The sequence below is a fragment of the Patiria miniata genome, unplaced genomic scaffold (assembly GCF_015706575.1).
Source record: "Patiria miniata isolate m_02_andy unplaced genomic scaffold, ASM1570657v1 HiC_scaffold_2, whole genome shotgun sequence".
Lineage (NCBI taxonomy): Eukaryota > Metazoa > Echinodermata > Asteroidea > Valvatida > Asterinidae > Patiria > Patiria miniata.
Genome location: NW_024037058.1, coordinates 14,091,398 through 14,111,249, shown reverse-complemented (window position 1 = coordinate 14,111,249; position 19,852 = coordinate 14,091,398). Strand labels below are relative to the sequence as shown.

Here is a 19,852-nt window from a genome sequence, read left to right as displayed (position 1 = left end):
TGCTTTGAAACAATGTACTCAACCATTTTGACATGTTTCTTTAAGCAAAAACATCATTAATTTTCAAGTTACATGAATGTTGCAAGGGTCAGAAATCTCGATGAATGAATTTTACGTTTTCACGAACAGCCACATACATGTTGGGCCCTTGAACGTGTACAAATGCGCGCCTATGGAAATACACATTCAACAGAAAGGGCAAAAATGTCGGAAACCTGAATTTTCGTTTTCACGAAGAGCCACATATCTTTACTATTTATTTTTTACCAATTTACTGCTGTATTAAGTCTAATTACCGGGTTCATGTAAAAATTCAGCTCTCATGGAATCGTGTGATGGTTTGCTTGCTGCACAAAGTTGTTGCAAAGTGGTATTTTTTTCAGTTTTAACATATGAGAAACTTCTTTTGCGATTACTTCGAAAACGCTTTTTATTCAAAATCCACATAATTATGTGGCTATTCGTGAAAACGGTGACGAATTATGTGTATACTATACGCATGCTCTTTGCGACCAACAAAAACTTACATCTTTCGCTAATTGGGATCTTACCGTGTCTGGAGAAAAAACTCACGTTCCGCAACGTTGGTGACACGACAGAAGCATCCCTCAAAACACACTCCCGATCGCGGTTACTTTTGGCGTAACTGTAGAATCGACAATGCCGCTCTTTAAGACAGTGTGCGGCACAGCGTGTGCGCGAAGCTAGACGAACAGACGAAATCGCACGGTGCTCAACGTCATACCCAGAGCCGGTTTCGAAAAGCGCAGATTGATTGAGACGAGCAAGTACAGCTGCACGACAACAGGGTGACCAAGAGAACGAGGTTGAAAATAAACCTCAGTATTAAATGATACGCGTCGAAATTCATGACGATAAGCGATTTAAATGGTTTCCTGGAGAGGTTTTATTTTTCTTTTAGAAGTTCTGACGTACAGTCAATGCTAAAACTCTTCAGCTTGTTCTCTCTATCCAAAACATCACTGACCTTCCATCAAGTTATCAGTTTTTGCTTGCAAGCCGAACGACCTCTCGTCGCGCGTCCAGCTAACAAACAACCACTGTTATCAGAGCTGTGTGGTCGCTATAGTGATCAGTTGATTGCAAAGCGGGGACGACTAAACCGCTGCCTCTGCTAACTTTCACATGAACACTGAAATTTAAGAGTCTTCGACAAATAAAACACAATACGACGAACTGTAGGCCTACTTGTACGTTAATCGTAGAATGGAACATCAAAGATCAAAAAAACGCATTAAGTAAATTGGTACACGATTTGCGAATTCTTTTCCAAACATACATTATACAATTGGCGAATTCTGTTCCAAAAATACATTAGTGGATTGGTTTGTGCAATTACGTTTTGCAGCTTAACCGCGCAGCAAGACAATTGAGATATGGACGGAAGGAGTCAGAACCCATCGTACTTCGAAAGCAACAACCGAAAGCACCTGGCTATGGTGAGCCAAAGCAGCATTTATTAAAATAAGCAACGTCTTTAATTTTTTTTAAAGACATCTCTAAATTATTAATAGATATCTCTGAATATTTAGAGATATCTTTTAATCATTAAGAAATATCTTTAAAAACTTAACGATTTCTCCCAATCGTTTAAAAGACGAATTATTTTGATAAATAAGTGACACACAAAAAAGCTTTTTTTCAATGATTTAAAGATATATTTAAATTAATTAAAGATATCTCTAATTCATTTAGAAATATCTCTAAATGTTTTAAGGATATCTTTAAATCATTTAAAGATATCTCTTAATCAGAGATATCTCTTACCAGGCGCGGATCCAGACGGGGGCACACCCGGCCCGTGCCCCCCTTTTCGCAACTGTTTTTTTTTTTTTTTTTTTTACGAGTCGTCTTAGGGCTGGCTGGCATTAAATACATTCCTTTGAAGAACATGGCTGTCTTTTTCGTTTTTGAGGAGTCATTATGGCGGGCGGACGGGAGGTCATCAAATCAATCGCTTTGAACATAACTATCATACATAATTATAAACAAAAATATACAATGTATAAGTTTTGAAGGTAGCCTGTCAATCATTGTCTCAAAAATTTATTTCAAAGCAAGAGTGTATTTTTATAAGACACTTTTATTTCCCGGCTGGAATTGGGGGCACATTTAATACAGCACTTGCATTTAAAACTTCATGTCAAAATATATTCCAAAATATATTCTAGAGTAGAACATGTACCGGTACACGAAATAATGTAGGCCATGTGGTTTTTTTTAATAAATGAAGAATAAAATCGTCATCCCCTTTTTTTATTTTCCCGACCTCAGAGAGAGATTTACGCCTGGTTCTCTAAATATTTTTTTAAAAGCAAAATTATTAAAAAAAACCTAGCCCGTTAAAGTTTGCACTCTAAGTTAATTCTTTTGTAGATTCCAGGGGAAATTTAATACGAATTATGCTCGGTTTTTCTTATTTTTAAATGAATATATCAGGATTAACAACATCCCTCAAATAATAGCGTCAAAATATATTCCAAAATATATTCTAGAGTAAAACATTTTCAAAAAAATAATGTAGGCCATGCGATTAATTTTTTAAATACACGAAGAATTAATCGTCATCCCTTTTATATTGTCCCGGCCTCAGATAGAGAGAGACATCAAATAAATAGGAGTTATTTTAATACGATTTAGTATGTCTTGTTCTCTCGATTTATTTTTAAAGTAAAACGATTTCAAACACCCTAGCCCATTAATTTCTGAACTCTCAGTTAATTCTTTTGTAGATTCCAGGGGAAATTTTAATACGAATTATGCTTAGTTCTTCCTAATTTTAAAAGGAATACGAATAAGATCATCAACAGCCCTTTGACTTCAAACTTAATTTCAAAATGTATTCCGAAATAATTATATTCTAGAGTAACATTTACAAGAATAATGTAGGCCATGCAGTTTTATTTTTTAAATAAGCGAAGAATAAAATCGTACTACGAAAAAAAGACATCGGGAGCCCTACATTTAATGAATTATTTGGACTTGGAATATCATCCCCCAATCGTTTATCTATGTGCATGTACACAACACGGAGGTGAAATTTCACGTTCAATTCAGTTTCCCACATTTTTCGCATAAAGTTTTCCCCTGTCTCTGAGAAAAAAATGCCCAAATAAAATTTCAGCTCCGAAAAGCCTTTCCAGAGAATGATTGATAGCCGCATTGTTCAAATTGATACAATTCCACTCTTGTTCGTTACAAAGCATATACATTTGGGCTCAGCTGTAGGCCACTGAACTTTAAGGCCTTTGAGAACTTGCCGTCAGTAATTGGAAGATTCTTAGATGATAAACAGTGATGATAGTATCTCAGCCAATGAAATGAGCCGGTTCCCGGCAAATAAATATGCCATTGGTTGCTTTCATCACGGACCGTCTGCTTTCATGAATATGACTTCCTTCCACGCGCAACTGGAGTGATTAGCTATCTGAGCCACAGGTGCATGGCTGCATGCCCGTCACATTCCAACCTGGTTGCTTGGAAATACTGTTGCTAGGAGGCTCCCCTGTGATGCCTGGGACTGCCGGTTGTGTAGCCAGAAATCTTTTATGTGACTATTTTGAAACCTTGTATGCGAAAGCGGCAGCTCAGGAATGCTGCCGCTTTCGGGAAATTTGTGCTGGCAAAGTTGTTTATATTTTGAGAAATAAATGGTGGTTAAAGTGTATGCAAGTGTATATACAAATTAAGTATATATGACCGCAGTTACCACATTATACTGGGACTCAAAAGTGAAGCCAATCACATCCGCCGATTTACACCATAAACACCCCCCCCCCCCACACACACACACACACAAACGGGATGATAATGGAGAAAATACGAATTGAACTAAAATCACCAATTACATTACATGGTAAAAGAAAGAAAATACCAGGAGAGGGGCAAAACGAAAATGATATTATTAATGATGATGGAAGCAACAACAACAACAACAACAAAAATGAAACGACAATAACATCAACCAAAATGGGGTGGGGTGGGGGTAGGGGCTGCTTGGGGCCAAGGGCGGATCCAGGGGGGTGGGGGTGGGGGGGGGCCAAAGGGGGCCATGCCCCCCCCCCCCAAAAAAAAACGAAAGCAATTTTTTTTTATTTTTTATATGACATCGCAAAAAAGGCAGGCAATGAGTACACCACCATCTTTTCCTCAAAAAAACATTGGTTAAAGTGGTCAGAAATTGCCTCAGATCGCACCACAGAGCATCTAGAATCCACAAAATTTTCGGGGCCCTTAAGCGGGCCCCGAACCCCACGCCGTAATTTTTTTGACCCACTTTTTGGGACGACCAAATTTGTTTTTGGCCCCCCCCCAAAAAAAATGTGTGTTCTGGATCCGCCCTTGCTTGGGGCAGGCTGTCCCCTAATGAAATGAAATTTATTTTATTTTATTTGTTTGCAAGGCAAATTTCTGGGTAGAAATGTTTTTTTTTAATAGTAAACATGACTTTTTTTGGCTCGCTCGCTGCGCTCGCTCGCAAAATAACACATTTCATTTTTTTTTCACCCGGGGGCTGTCATCAGCACCTTCTAATTTTGGGGTTCATTTTCAACTAACATCAACAGTGACTTTAAATTCTATATTTGATAGGAAAAAAAAGTATTATTAAAATTAAAAAAATAAACACTGTGAATTTTGCTCTTAATGGCTTAAAATACTCATGATGTAGGAGAGAACATCTAAAATCGTAGAGCTTCCAGTGCCCTCAACCCTGCCTGCAAGGGATTTCGCGCTTCAGTCTCGTTATGTGTGCAACGCGCACAAAGTTTTTGTGCCCCCCCTTTTTGAAAATCCTGGATCCGCCCCTGTCTCTTACTATCAGAGATATCCCTAATTCATTTAGAGATATCTGTAAATGTTTTAAGGATGATCTTTAAATCATTGAACAATATCTCTAAATCATTAAGAGATATCTCTAAATGATTTAGAGATATCTCTAAATGAGTTAGAAATATCTCTAATTCGTTTAGAGATATTTCTTAATCATGTGGAGATATCTCCAAATTGTGTGTTGAATAATCAGACAACAACTTCATGCATTCCAAGATTTAAAGATATCTTTAAATATTTAGAGATATCTCTTAATCGGTTACGGCTCCGTTGAACCACTAAATACAACGCTTTGCACGCTCAAGTCAATCATGTTGCCAGCGAATACAATGATGAAATCGCCGGTGTTGCCTGTTAAGTATTGCATTTGAAGTAAATGGTGTTGCCATTTTTTTTTTCTACATCATAAGTCATCACCGATCGCGAGGTCGTCAATAAAATTACAGAAGCCCACGTTACCAACATTTTTACAACAGCTCAATGCTGCCCAAATTATTAAACGCGATTTAGAAATATCTTTAAATGATTCAAAGAATCTCTAAATCCTTTAGAGATATCTTTTTAGTACATTACAGACATCATCGATAGCAATGAATTATTTAAAAGACTTTGCTAATGCTATATAAATTTTACTTTGGCTCGCCATACCTGACGGACAGCTTGCTCACAGTCGCTCACTACGCTAATAAATCCATAATAATAGACATCCGTACTCCCTGTATGTGGGCTATGGGACAGATAGGGGAACTATTTGGGGGAATTGTGCCTTTGATGATACAAGCATGGAATTTAGCACATAGTCAGGGCATGGAGGATGGTCAGAGTGTGTCTTAAGAAAGATATTTAGCTATACAGGGCATCGCAGATTTGTCCTTTGAAAAAATACATGTAGAACAAGCAATTTTCAAAGTTTCAAAATGGTTGCCGTTGAAAGCGGATGTTAATTTTCCCAACAATTTAAACCCCCTCTATTTTTCAAATGGAAGAGGTACACAGATGGCCTTTCGCATTTGGCTGTTGCGCTCCCCCCCCCGCCTTCCCCCGCCTCCGCACTTCCCTTGAGAAAACAAATCAGTCATGCGTGCAATTGCTTACAAGTTACACAGTCTTGCTATTTTACCCTATCACTGTTGTTATAGCTGGGATTTAAATTCCATGTATTTAGGTCAGGCCAGCCGGTGAGGGATTATCAGCTTAATCCTCTGGGCCCGAACCCTACAAAATACTTACCTTCGTATTAACTTTGCATAAACTTCGAGTGAAATAGTGGAATGTGCTGGCCCACTATACACTGGGTATAGACATTCCCATGCCGAAGCCTCTGTTAGCCATGCCATGACGGGCAGGCGGACCGCTGACAACACTGAAGAACCAGCTCCTGTATTCAAGTCAAGCAACCTGGAGTGGACCCTCTTGGGCGTGGCCGTTCTTTCCACGCCTTGGCTCTTCACCATGCTCAAGATTCAAGCTTCAAGACAGCATGAACTATTGGTGAGCCCTCATCGTCAGTCAAGTCCTGCGGTTAATTTCTTCAGTCAAGTCAGCCAAGCTCCACTCGTTGGACGACACCTCGGAATCCCGAGGTGACAAGACGCCGTTCGTCACGCCGCCCCCTCATCGGTTAACAGAGCAACCCGGCCTCCTACGTTTTCTTCAGTTCACCGGACATTCATTAATTCATTTTGCGTAATAATCGGCCGATACTTAAATTATAATTGTATAAATTGTATTATTATCATTCATTTCCTTGATCTCACTCTGATTTGGATTGACTTATGAATAATAATTAAAAGTCGTGCACCTTAATTTCTATGAATTGACATCATCGTTTCCCCGCCTTGTTAATTGCTGGTTGTTCAAATACATATTCCTTTTGTTTTGGCTGATTGTTTATTCTTCCCATTTAATTTGCATTTGCTGCCGTGTGTGACTGACTGGGCTTTTAGTTTTGTGTGTCCACACGTAACACTGTACATGTACATGTACTTGTGTAGTGTTCGTAGCGAAGATACCACAGAATACTACATGTGTGGAGCATACTTGTATGGAAAGAAATGCATCATGCATACTACAGGTTCTGCTCAGTAGTACTAGTATTTTGTAGCTTTAGGGGCAGTTAGGGTTGCTGTTCACTGTGGTCAATCCAACAACAGTCTGTTGTAGTACTAGCAGTACTCAGTAAACCACCCTGTTTCAGAATGGACAGCCAGACCGTACCACCGTCACCTCCTCACCCCTGGCGATATATGATTATATTTTCTCGCTTCTTCTGGTGTTTCATAGCTCTGGGTAGTTTCAAGTCGCTCGGCGTATTTCTCCCACACTTTGTGCAAACTTTCTCTACCAGTACAGCAGTGGCTGGCCTTATCTGCAGTTTCCTACTAGGCTTTGGCATGTTTATCTTCGGTAAGTATAAACATAATGCCCCAATATTTTATTCTGTCCACGATAGCGGAAATAATAAGCTATTTAGGTTGTACTTCATTGCACAGGGAATGCACGGGCATTTCAGCAACATTATCACCCCATAAGCCGCAATGTCTCTTGCCCAATTTTTCGGCCCTTGGATCTGCGCCTATAACTGGGCATCTTTAACCCATGAATAGTTGAAAATTCGTTTAATTGATGAATGTTAACAAACGTACAGGGTGAGTAAAAAAAAGCGGAATTCAAATACCAAAATTATATTTCATATTAAAAAAAATATGTAGCACCAAAATTAATAATGACTGGAAAGCCAATTTCATAAGCTACTTTTAGATAAAAAAATGACTGAAATTGTTCAATCCGTTCAAAGAATATCACCAGTTAAACGCAATGACCATAAAACCTGTCTCGTCCAAAAAAAAAAAGCAACTTATTGTGTGTTCTGACTGTTTGGAACAACAAAGAAAACGACACAGAATACTTGTTTCAACAACTGTCAACAACTGTAGTTCGGGACGATTCTTTAAATCTCATCTTTGGACGAATGAGGTTTTAGGGTCATTTCCTTTAAATGGTGATATTCTTTGAACTGATTAAGCAATTTCAGTATTTTGTCATCTAAAGGTAGCTTATGAAATTGGCTTTCCAGTCATTATTTTTTGGTGTTACCTTTTTTTTTCAATATGAAATGTAATTTTTGGGGTTTGGGATCTTTTTTTTGTTACTCACCCTGTATTAATAGTAATTTCATTAGGTGACAGATTGAATGTCCCATTCCACGAAGCGAAGTTGAGTGGAATGGAACATTCCACTGTCACTTCATGAAATTATTCTTACCTTTGCACGAATGTGAAACATTCATTATTTGTTTTATAAGACACCTAAATAAATCCTTGTCATCTGGTCAGCGCCGTCGCCAGCTCTGAGCATGGGGGGGGGGGGGGGGGGTATAGCACCAACTAGGGGGCCCACTCCCATAAAAAAAAACCAAATATATGTAAGGTTTTTGCCGTTTGGAGGTGGGAATCGCTGGCCCGACCAGCCCCCCCCCCCCTTGGCGACGGGCCTGCATCTGGTCAGAGCCAGCAATCGCATGACCGTGCAATGGAGCTTATATTTACCATGAAACAGAACTTCTAATTAAGCGGTGCGGATGTTGGGCAGCGATTTTTTCCCCAAAGGACATAAGCAAATGGAGTGTAGCTATGAGGTTTTGGGATGTACTTCCCTAAAAACATGAGGAAATATATATAAAAGAAATGAATTTAAATTTAATGTAAGTCGGACTTTATTTTTCTTTAATGAAAAATCCTCCAAAGCTGTAAATTTTAAAAAAAAATGGAACAAAAAGTGTTTTCGTGTACGCATACAAGCTGTTTCGTCTGTTTTTGAAATGGCTCTGTGACATGTGATGATAAAAAGTTTCATCGATTCATTGTCACTAAATATCATGTATAATACACAACACCAAATTCAACTGAATTTGACCTTTAGTTCGCTAGATATAGGCCTCAGCAAAATGCCACTTTAATGTGAAGTCACATGACACGTGATGACGTCATCGTGACGTCAGTTGAGCTTACATTGATAACACGTTCCTGTCTTTATACCAACCAATGATTCATTCGAACCAAAGAATCTCCATTTTTTCGTCATTTCTCCTTAACTTCCCAAATGCATTCTAGACCAATGCTAGCTTGCCAGAATTTGGCCATTAGCAGTGTTGGAGTACTCGTACTCGAGTACGACTCGAGTACACACAAGTACTTGGCCCGTACTCGACTATCAGTACTCGAAAATTATTTGGACTTGGCCCGTACTAGATGATGCTTAAAGATGTCATGATAAATACATTTCTGATTTAATTAAACATATATGCTACAGCCATTAAAATAAATTTTCATTGAATTGGTAACGCATCATTTTACACTTATAACTTCGTAAGGGCCTACAATTCCACAGCTGAGAATTGAACTAGAACAATACACGAGCTGTGCATATCACAAAATATCTACTAATTGGATTTAGTGATCTTAATTCCGAGGAACATCAGCTTTTCATGAGGCCGGCTATTATACTCTGCTGACAGTCATGGCCCTGAGACATCACAAAATCTGTGTTTATTTATAGGTCCCTTCATTGGTGCCCTAATGAAGGTATGGGATTCCCGAAAGCTTACCATTGCAGGAGGATTACTTGCTGGTATTGGTACCGTGGCAGCGTCCTTTTCGTGCTCGATGACCCAAATGGCAGCGATGTTTGCTTTGATAAGTATGTATAATTGGAGCAAACTGGTCCTTTCTTGGCTGATTATGAATTTAGCCAACATCACGGGACAGGACGAATGTTCTTTTTGCATTCTCCCCGAATCGGGCCATTTTGTGACTTTTTAAATATTTTGTTTTACTTCAGCAGGTCATAACGGATTTGCTGTGGTTCACAAGATGCGTAGCAATTCGGGCGATTCACAATGCAGTACGCCACCAAGAGTTTGCCATGGAGAGTCCATTTTTAAAGTTTGCGGTCGACAAAACACGGCCCATTTGAATGAGTGTCAGTGATAGATTGGGGCATAGCGTTCTGCCGCCTTACAAAAAAACATAATATTAATAAAAAGAAAAAGAAAAGGTCAAACATACTAGAATCATACGCTTACGAAACTACTGACCGGAAAAACTAGCAATTTCAAATGTCCCGCGCTGCGAATTTGGCCAAGTTCGGGCAAGGACCATAAGTCGACTAGTGGTTGATTTGTGACGTACCTTACGCCTGCGCACTAATAGCAAGGTGCGAACGTCCCTAGTCGAACGCTGGTCAAAATGTCATCGCAAAACGTCTGGATCCTGGCTCCCTGCTGTACGTTATGAACGCGCGCGGCTATGGTTACCAGCGATGCAACCAGCCCCAGTAGGTTGGTTCCAAATAGTCGACTAGCGTAGTTAACCATCGTCGACTAGACAAAGTTCGGGCAAGCGTTAGTCGACCAATGGTTAACTATAGTTCTTGCGCGAACTTGGCCTTTGTAGACCATCTCCCACAATGCACTGGGAAAATGAACTCTCTGTAGCAAACTCTTGATGGCGCACTGCATTGTGAATCGCCATAATTTTAAGAGCTCCTGATGATAAATTTATCGCGAAAACACCTAACTCCCTAGGCCCTTTTAGCTAGGAACCTCCATCAATCCTCCAAAATCCTCCAAAATGTTGCACTTTTTTATGGTCCAGTGAAAAATACCAAGCACCTCAAACCTTCAAAATCGTCAGACAGTCGATCCCGCCTCAAAAAAAATTGAATTCATCCTCAATCCTCCAAAATCCTCTTCCTTTTCAAATACCATTCATCCTTAATCCTCCAGACTCCTCATGTACTTCAACACCATTCATTCTCAATTTGACGCAGTGTATGTATAAGAAGGAAAGTGACATTTAACAAACTGGACAAGTACAAAGACACATAACAATCCTACTGGAAGCACGTGCAAATAGAATAATCGAATCTTCGTGAAAAGCGTGTTTCTTCTCTTCTGTACTGTACGTGCGTCAAGTTTGCTGGAAGATAATTTCATTATCCGGTTCGTTAGTAAAAACGTCATTCACGCGCGTCCACCATTGATTACTAGCACCCATTGGCTACAAACGCTCGAGCTGCGTTAACTTCCGGTTCCAATCGTGCAGAAAGTGCTGGAGGTGACGTCACACTAACGAACCGGATAAGCAGTGCCCTCTCCGATTGCATACATTAGACACGGTGCCAGTACATGCAGAAACTAGAAAAAAAAGGTTTGCATCATAATAGGACTGCCCGGACATCCGGGAGCTTCTTATACATTGCCTTGTTAGAATCGCGTTAGAATCGCGAAAACGCAGCTTGTGAATATTGTCCAATTGCATGATATACAAATGGACGCGGAACGCGCAAAATTGAAATAACAAAAATGTGTATATATACTCTATAGGGTTGTGCAAATGAATAGATGTTTCATCGGCGGAGTAATCCCACCCACGCTTATTGCGCAAACGTGAGCTGCCATTTACTGAAATCCAAAATGTTATAGGTTTGATACCAATCACGGCAGACCCGGAAACACCCGAGCTATTGCGAACAAATCCGAGTGTCGGCGAAAACGTGCTTGTACATGTATTTGCGTCCTGCCTGGTTGGGTCACGTTTGGTCAGAATATTCAGAATCTGTAGGCCGGAATTTGGACTAATTGGTAACGTGTCTTTTCTTCGTTCACTACGATATGCCTTGAGTACAGTTGTTAGGAAATGGAACACAATGACCAAAGTCAAGTCATATTTATTATTATTATTACATTCCAAGTATTTTCTTCTCCTTTTGTGCTTCCTTTATTTTGGTCTGGCAGCTGTGTCTAATTCCTGTCTTTGTTTATACTGTGGCGCTTCTGCCTCCTGACTAAACCTTTGGTAAGCCTAGACGAGCGGTGATCTAGGTGACCTAGGGAATGCGTCCGTTCGGAAGGTCGTATGCCGCCAACACGTACAAAGTAGTCTCCTTAAGGGTGTTCACTTAAGGGAGGGACATCAACTGACAGATTGAACAAACGATGAAGGAACAGACACTGACACCTTTATTCATCAGACAACGACGACAATCAAGTTCTTTAATTCTCTATTGGGTTCAATTAGAATGTAAGAGTTAATCAACAATAATTACTGAATGAAACGGCACCTGCGTCAAGGGTGGACTATTCGCAGCGCTCCCCCACGCTCTTTTGCGACTTACTATCAGGCAACCCCAAGTTACCGGCGGCAGGACTCCCGAGGCCCCAGTGGATACAGCCCACGAGGTAGCAACACACGGACCAAGATTCAGATCCCCGGCGTGTCTCCGGCTACTAACCTCCTGTCCTCGCCCAGTCGTCAGCACGTCAGTGCAGCAACACGACAACGCACACACACGTTCGTTCTCCACGAGACGCCGCAATTCACGTCCGTTCTCAACGACGCGCTGTGATCAACTCCTCCCGCGCGAACGGACCCAACTACAGAGGGCGCTGCGCAAGCTCGCTGCTGCTCGCGTGCTCGCGCTATAAATAACTCGCTGCAAGCACACCGTTGCGCTACACAGCCTCACCCTCAAGTTCAGGCCGTCCTCGGTCTTAAAAACTGGTATAACTAAAAGCAAAGGATGTGCTTGCTCCTAGCATGAAACAATAATTGTCAAAATAATGTTCTCTTAAGGCAATAAACTTAAGGTGAAGGTGAAACTTAAGGTAAGTTAAGGTAAGGTCTGGTCACTTAAGGTAATAACCCTAAGGCGAGGTGAAACTTTGACATTTAACTCTGGTCACTTGAGGTAATGAACTTGAGGTAAACAGTTGCAGGCATACTTAAGTAAACATCTACTTCGCTGGCAATTTCAGTTCACTTTTTGACTCTAACCAAATGATTTAAATAAAGATCTCTCACCGTACCTCTGTACACTTTACATACACAATGTAAAACTGTTTTACATGCAAAAGGTTCTCATGAAAATAAACACAACTCTGACTTAAGAGTCTTAAAATACAAAAAGGGTTTCAGTAACTTTAAACTTTAAGTAACTTTAAACAACAGTTTAGTCAAGCAACAACTTTAAATAAATCACGGCCTTAAGGTCATGAAAACAAAACTTAAGTTGCAGTTCTTAAGGTTCTTAATCAAGATGAAACTTAAGATGACTTTCCTGGTCACTACCTTGGCTCACTTCACTTATCTCTTGTAGCTGAGTTTCGGGAGAAACTTGATTGTCTTCCTCCTGACTACTACTCCTCCTTTTGGCCCAAGGCTTCAACGGTTTTCCCTCATAGGGCTTGAGGCGGTCACTGTGGACAACCTTCATCTTTCCCCCACTCTTCTGTTGAATCCTATAAGTCACGTCGGATAGTTTGTCCAGTATCAGGTATGGACCTTCCCACCTGCACATCAGCTTTGGAGATACTCCTTTCTTTTTCGCTGGGTTAAACAACCAGCAGAACTTGCCCTCGACGAACTGTTCCTTGCAGACGTTCCTGTCTTAGTGGCGCTTCTGCCTCCTGGCACTCTTCGCAAGGCACTTACGGGCTCTGTCATGAGATCGCTGCATCCTCATCCGCATCTCTTGGGCATAGTCCAAGTCTTGCGTCTCCTCCTCTGCAGATGGTTCCTCAATTGTCAGATCAATTGGAAGGGAAACTTCCCTGCCAAGCATGACCATGTTGGGCGTTTCCCCCGTTGTTTCCTGTGGAGTACTACGGTACGCCGCTGTTGCAAAAGGCAACTCTCTATCCCAGTCCTTCTTGTTTCCCTGGTCCTTCATCATGATTGCTACGATGTTCACTAGTGTCCGATTAAAGCGCTCGACCATGCCGTCTGATTTAGGGTTGTATGGTGTTGTCCGAGTCTTTTCTACGCCAAGGATCTTACAAACTTCGGCAAGTAAGTTCGCCTCAAAGTTCCTTCCCTGGTCGGTGTGCAACGTCCTGGGAACTCCAAACCTGCACACGAACTCCTCGACAAATCGCACCGCAACGGTGACCGCCTTTTCGTCAGGGATGGGATACGCTTCAAACCATTTACTGAAGTAATCACCGATCACAAGGATGTATCGGTTTCCACTGGTTGTTACAGGGAAGGGCCCACAGATATCCATAGCCACTCGCTCGACAGGTACCCCGACTAAATGTTGCTGTAGAGGTGACTTCCGCTTCTTGCTCGGCGACTTTCTCCTTGCACACAAGTTGCACTGCCTAATGAAGGACCTGACATCAGCACTAAGGCCTGACCAATGGAACTTAAGGCGCACCTTAGTCATGGTCCGTTTTGTACCCAGGTGACCGCTTGTCCTTCCTGCATGCATCTCCCGCAGTATCTCCTCCAGATACTCTTGTGGCACTACAGTCTGCCAATGCAACTCCCGTCCATCGTGGGACTCCCACCGACGCTGCAAGATCCCTTGTCGGACTGTCAATTGTTCCCATTGCAGCCAGTAATTCTTTGCAGCCGTGGATTTTGGAGAAACTATCTCCCAGTCAGGGCGTGTGCCTGCCTCTTCCTTAGCCTGAATAAGCCAGTTCATCTGCTCGTCCTCGAGTTGAGCCCTTCTCCAACCTTCCTTTGAGATTTGGGGTTGCACCCCCACCACGCGTAAGTCTGCTCGAACCTCCGCGTCTTGATCCGTAGTGTCCATCACAACACTTCTTTCCACAGATTTCCCTTCATCTGCGTCACAGCTGATTTCGTCTCTTCCGCACCGTGAGCGGGGTGGGCGTGACAGGCTATCAGCATTCTGGTGTGACTCCCCAGCCCGATGTCTGTCAACACACTTGATCCACTCCCCATTTACAGTAAATGTCAAGGCCCTGAAATCCAGCCTCCCATTGGTCGGCAACAAGTAATCCATTCCCAGGATTCCTTCGACTTCCAGTTGTGCAAAAACAACACAAACTACTCTCACTGTCTTCCCAACCTGGACCTCTACACAGGCGCTTCCCATAGTCTTGATTAATGTTCCGTCTGCACCATGCACCCCAACTCCTTCAGTATTCAGCGTAGGTCTTCTTTCTGGTGACATATTGTGGTACGTCGACGCAGAAAGTAAGGTGTTTGTAGCTCCAGTATCGATCAACATGTTCACCCTAAGTCCCCTAACCACAGCAGGTACGAAAAGTCCACTTCCCTGTCGCGGCGTCTCACTTGAGGCTAGCACCTCAAGGGTGGGCAAGCCTCCTTGCCCGCAACTCAAGGGGGATTCCTTAAGGGTTTCCTCTCCTCACAGTTGTCTATCACTCTCAAGCGGTACCTGGAGGGTCTTCACCTCCTGATCTAATGATCCACTTCCACCTTGGTGGTGGCTTCCTTTGCACTTGTCTGACCCTTGACTTCTTCCAGCCGTTTCACGGGTCCCTGAGACGGCTGCATGTCGTTTCCCGACATCCTTGATCTCCTGGCCTTCGGCTTTTTGCAGTCTCGCGCAAAATGCCCTTTGCACCTGCAATTGTGGCACACGTCCTCAGTGTTTGCCTTCCTGCGTCCGAAAGGTCGTATCGTCTCCTTGCTCCCAGTAGGAACATTCTCCCGTAGCCTCCACGGTTGGTTCTGTTTCCACCATTCTTGCATACTTCTTGGTTTTGTCTGCAGCTCTCTGCTCCTCCACCTTGTGGTAGCTCTCAGCAGCCAGAGATGCCTTAATCGAGTCATCCAGGGATGTTGGTTTGGCCCTGAAAATTGCTTCTCTAATTGCCCTATTTCCAACTGAATCCATGAAATGTCCTCTCGCTAATCGATCCCTTCCTTCCTCTGAGAATTCGGGATACGCTAACGCAGAGAGTTCCCTGATACTCTGCCCTAACTCCTGTAATGTCTCTTTTTCTCCCTGACGACGATGTCGCAGCTCCATTAAATGGTACTCCGCCTGTTGACCTGGGCCGAACCTCTGGTCTAACGAGCTGATTAAATCCCTGAAGGAATATTTCTTACCCTCCGGCTGGCAACCCAACACACTTAAGGCTGGTCCCTGGAGGCTTGCAGCAAGAAACACCTTCGCTTGCCCATCGTTCCATCCATTGGCCACACGACAGGCCATGAAGTGTGCCTTGTAGTCCTTCCAAGGCACCTTACCGTTAAATCTATCCGGACAAATGTTCGGTTTCTTCAACTTAATCTCTGTTTCAGCCACGTCCTCCTTGACTGGCTCCGATGTGTTTTTCTCCTAAGGACTGTTCCTGCAGGTCCATCTTTCTTGGTTGTCTCCAAGGTACATTCCTCTCTCACAGAGGTCGCCATCGTATTGGCTGGTGTTGCTGGCACTGTTCCCAAGGGTGACAGTCTTGGTGTAAGCGAAAACAACTCAGGAGTTTTAATTCCTGGTGTCATTTCCAGACCACGCTGCGTAGACTCCAGCAACTCCCCTTTTATTTTCTCCAGTTCGTCCTTCAGACGCTGCCTTTCCTCAATGGCATCCTGAAGAAGTTCCTCTCCTCTCTGGACATCCATCCTAAGGATGGCCACTTCTTCCTCCATCATGTCTTTATTCATCAGTTCCATTCCCTTTATCCTCGATCCTCAAGGTTCCTGATGTACGCTTTTATCCCACTTCTGACACCAATGTGGCGCTTCTTCTCCTGACTAAACCTTTGGTAAGCCTAGACGAGCGGTGATCTAGGTGACCTAGGGAATGCGTCCGTTCGGAAGGCCGTATGCCGCCAACACGTACAAAGTAGTCTCCTTAAGGGTGTTCACTTAAGGGAGGGACATCAACTGACAGACTGAACAAACGATGAAGAAACAGACACTGACACCTTTATTCATCAGACAACGACGACAATCAAGTTCTTTAATTCTCTATTGGGTTCAATTAGAATGTAAGAGTTAATCAACAATAATTACTGAATGAAACGGCACCTGCGTCAAGGGTGGACTATTCGCAGCGCTCCCCCACGCTCTTTTGCGACTTACTATCAGGCAACCCCAAGTTACCGGCGGCAGGACTTCCGAGGCCCCAGTGGATACAGCCCACGAGGTAGCAACACACGGACCAAGATTCAGATCCCCGGCGTGTCTCCGGCTACTAACCTCCTGTCCTCGCCCAGTTGTCAGCACGTCAGTGCAGCAACACGACAACGCACACACACGTTCGTTCTCCACGAGACGCCGCAATTCACGTCCGTTCTCAACGACGCGCTGTGATCAACTCCTCTCGCGCGAACGGACCCAACTACAGAGGGCGCTGCGCAAGCTCGCTGCTGCTCGCGTGCTCGCGCTATAAATAACTCGCTGCAAGCACACCGTTGCGCTACAATACCTTAGGCTAATTGATGCTGTAAATGGAAGCAAATCAATGAGAGAACTTGCCGCAAAACTATTAGAATGGTCGGTTTTCATTTCAGGAGCATAATACTTGTGCAGAACATGCTAGAGTGACATCATGGGAATGGATGTCAGGAATTATAATGGACTATGTAAAAATATTAGCGGGACAATAATACTCAAAATCAAATATGTGTTTAAAAGGTCTCCACTTATTTTAAAGCCGTTCAGATTTTGATAGTGCAGTCGGTTTTTCTTTTTGTATTACAAGTGGCAGACTACCAACCGACTATTCGAGCTACTATGGCAGTTATTTTGTTGGTGTGGATGTCAAGTAAGGATCTTCTTGTTGTATATATTTTCAGGCATTGGCTTAGCTTTTATACAAGTTGCAGCTATTAAACCTACAATGGACTATTTCCCAGAGAGCTTTGCCACTGCCAATGGCGTAGCTCTGAGTGGAGGGACGATCGGCGTGATGGTACTTCCCCCGGTAATGGACCGCCTGGTTGAACTATATGGATGGCGAACCGCCTTTGCACTTTTGGGTGCATTTTCATTCAACTACGTGGTAAGTGGGGCTTTACTGAGACCTCTACATCGAATGCGAGCAAGCTACACTCGGTTGCCGGACAAGATGAATGACACCGATGCTAAAACCGAGAAGTCAGGAAACCAATCTGATCAATACCTGTCGCCGGATAGGAATACGAGTCGCGTGAATATCAAGAAAGTTTTCTCGATCATTCTGGAAGTTCTTCGCGAGCGATTCGACACTCAGGCCCTAGCTGATCCTATATTCATCATTTACCAAGTTGCCTGTGTATTGAATGGCATGGTTTACAGCATGTGGCATTTGTTCCTCATTCCCCAAAGCCTGGAGCTAGGCTTTGGCGACAAGCCTTCGGCGTTCTTGGCCACATACGGCGGCCTGGGTGCTCTAGTAGGACGAGTCGGTCACGGTAGCATTGTCGACAGTGGCCTCATCAAAGCTTCTACTCTCCTCGCCTTGTCGTCTTTGGTCTTTGCGGTGTGCTGCGGTCTCAATCCACTGGCCACATCATCTTACGATGCCATAGCGATCCTTGCCACAATCTCAGGGATCGCTATCGGGGCCATCTTTCCGCTGTGTTTTGTCGTGATGCGGGAAATCACCGGAGACCAGCAAACATCGGCCTTCAGCTGGCTGTTCTTGTCCCACGGTGGAGGGCAGCTACTAGGTGGATTCCTTGCAGGTGAGTATATTGGGTTGCAATATAAAATCCGAGACTTTGTAGTGCATTCTTCTAGTGCAGTCTAGAACGCACGATTTCAGAGCAAATAATCCAATATGAAAAAAAGAGACTGAATCACTGCCCGTGCCACGAAGCAGGTTAAGGCTATCCTTAACAGACAGTGGCACTAACATGTGAAACAAATATAACTGAAAACTAAAAGAGTCATGTTTTAAAACACGCAATTCCAAAACACATTCTAGAAATAGTATTTCAATTGTGTGTAATAAAATGTGAACTCTTCAATTCAATTGAATTAAATTCTGGTTTTATTTTTATACTGGATTAAAAAAAAACACACACACGAAAAAGGCAAAACTTTAATAATATAGTTTATCTAGGAATTACGATAAAAATTACACATTAATACAAATATTTAAACATAAGCATTTCAGAGTTCAAATTAAAGATACATCCGTTAAAAATCTAAAAAGAAAGAAGAACAATTGTTTATTCATCTTCTGATTTCTGAACCTCTTTTTTTGGTACTGATTGAATAGGTTTGATCCACGATGTAACGGGAATGTACGAATTCGCCTTCGTGGGCATGGGAGCTGTTGCTACTGTCTTGGTCGCTATCTTGGTTCTGACTCGATGCCTCATGTTGAAGCGGGCCAGTAAATAGGCTCCTTACTCTCTAAGCCGACAAAATTACGTTTTGTCAATTTCCCTCATATGAGAGTTTTGTGGTTTATCACTGGAGGGTTTGTATAATGCAATAGGCACAGTATAGAGACCGTGTCTATAGTCTGAGTATCACCCGTTAGCCACGGAGCCAAGTCTCCTGGTTAACGTCTGACATGTCTAAGCATGCAGATATATGCAAGCAGTGCGCCAGCCAATCGGAGTCGACTTTACTAAATCTTGACGTCATTTCATTCCCAAATTCGGACAAATGGTTTGAATGTTCAATTCAAATGCAGTGTTTTGTAATACAACATAAGCCGGGTGCATATCGCGTAACATGTTACAGAGCGCGTGACACAGATTTGTTTTATCCATGTGTATGACGCGTAACGGGTCAATGACCAAAGACCGATGTAGAAAGCGCCCGCTGCCGATTGGTCAAAATCTAGAGGTCAAGATGCAGTTGTCTTGCTTTATTAATCAGCGAATCTGGACTGGGACTTGGAGTCTGACTTGGAGTCGAAGTCCGAAGACACACTCATTTTTACCATGCTGTCACTACTTAAGGCCACGTTTGTGTGGAACGCGTGACCTCCGCAAGGCATTACCTTAGCGGTGTATGACGTAATCATTTAAACAGTGTATTGTTGATGTACCCTAACATGGCGCAATTTGATCTTCGCCCCTCGTGCCTTGCTAGAGCACTTTTTCCCCATCAAGTTGATTTGGGACCGAGTTGACTTGGGACCGAGTTGACCTGGGACCGAGTTGACATTTGACTGAGTTGACTCGAACCGACGTGACTTGGGACCGAGATAACTCAAAACCATTTTGGTCTAAGTCAATTCGGTCCCAGGTGCCATGCAAAAATCGATGGAGAAA

General features: G+C 42.8%; 1 protein-coding gene across 3 annotated transcripts; it reads left to right on the top strand.

Annotated features, from left to right (window-relative positions):
• Nucleotides 1-6,101: 6,101 nt before the first annotated feature.
• LOC119726604 (monocarboxylate transporter 13-like) lies at nucleotides 6,102-19,327 on the top strand. Of its 3 annotated transcripts, none has more exons than XM_038198344.1 (4): nucleotides 6,102-6,342; nucleotides 9,409-9,549; nucleotides 17,435-18,304; nucleotides 18,844-19,327. In XM_038198344.1, the coding sequence occupies exons 2-4, from the start codon at nucleotides 9,429-9,431 to the stop codon at nucleotides 18,966-18,968; spliced, it is 1,116 nt and encodes a 371-aa protein (XP_038054272.1). In that variant the 5' UTR covers nucleotides 6,102-6,342; nucleotides 9,409-9,428; the 3' UTR covers nucleotides 18,969-19,327. The 3 variants fall into 3 exon arrangements, with proteins under 3 accessions (XP_038054272.1, XP_038054273.1, XP_038054274.1); XM_038198345.1 differs by lacking the exon at nucleotides 6,102-6,342 and adding an exon at nucleotides 6,411-6,537; XM_038198346.1 differs by lacking the exon at nucleotides 6,102-6,342 and adding an exon at nucleotides 6,935-7,257.
• Nucleotides 19,328-19,852: the final 525 nt, after the last annotated feature.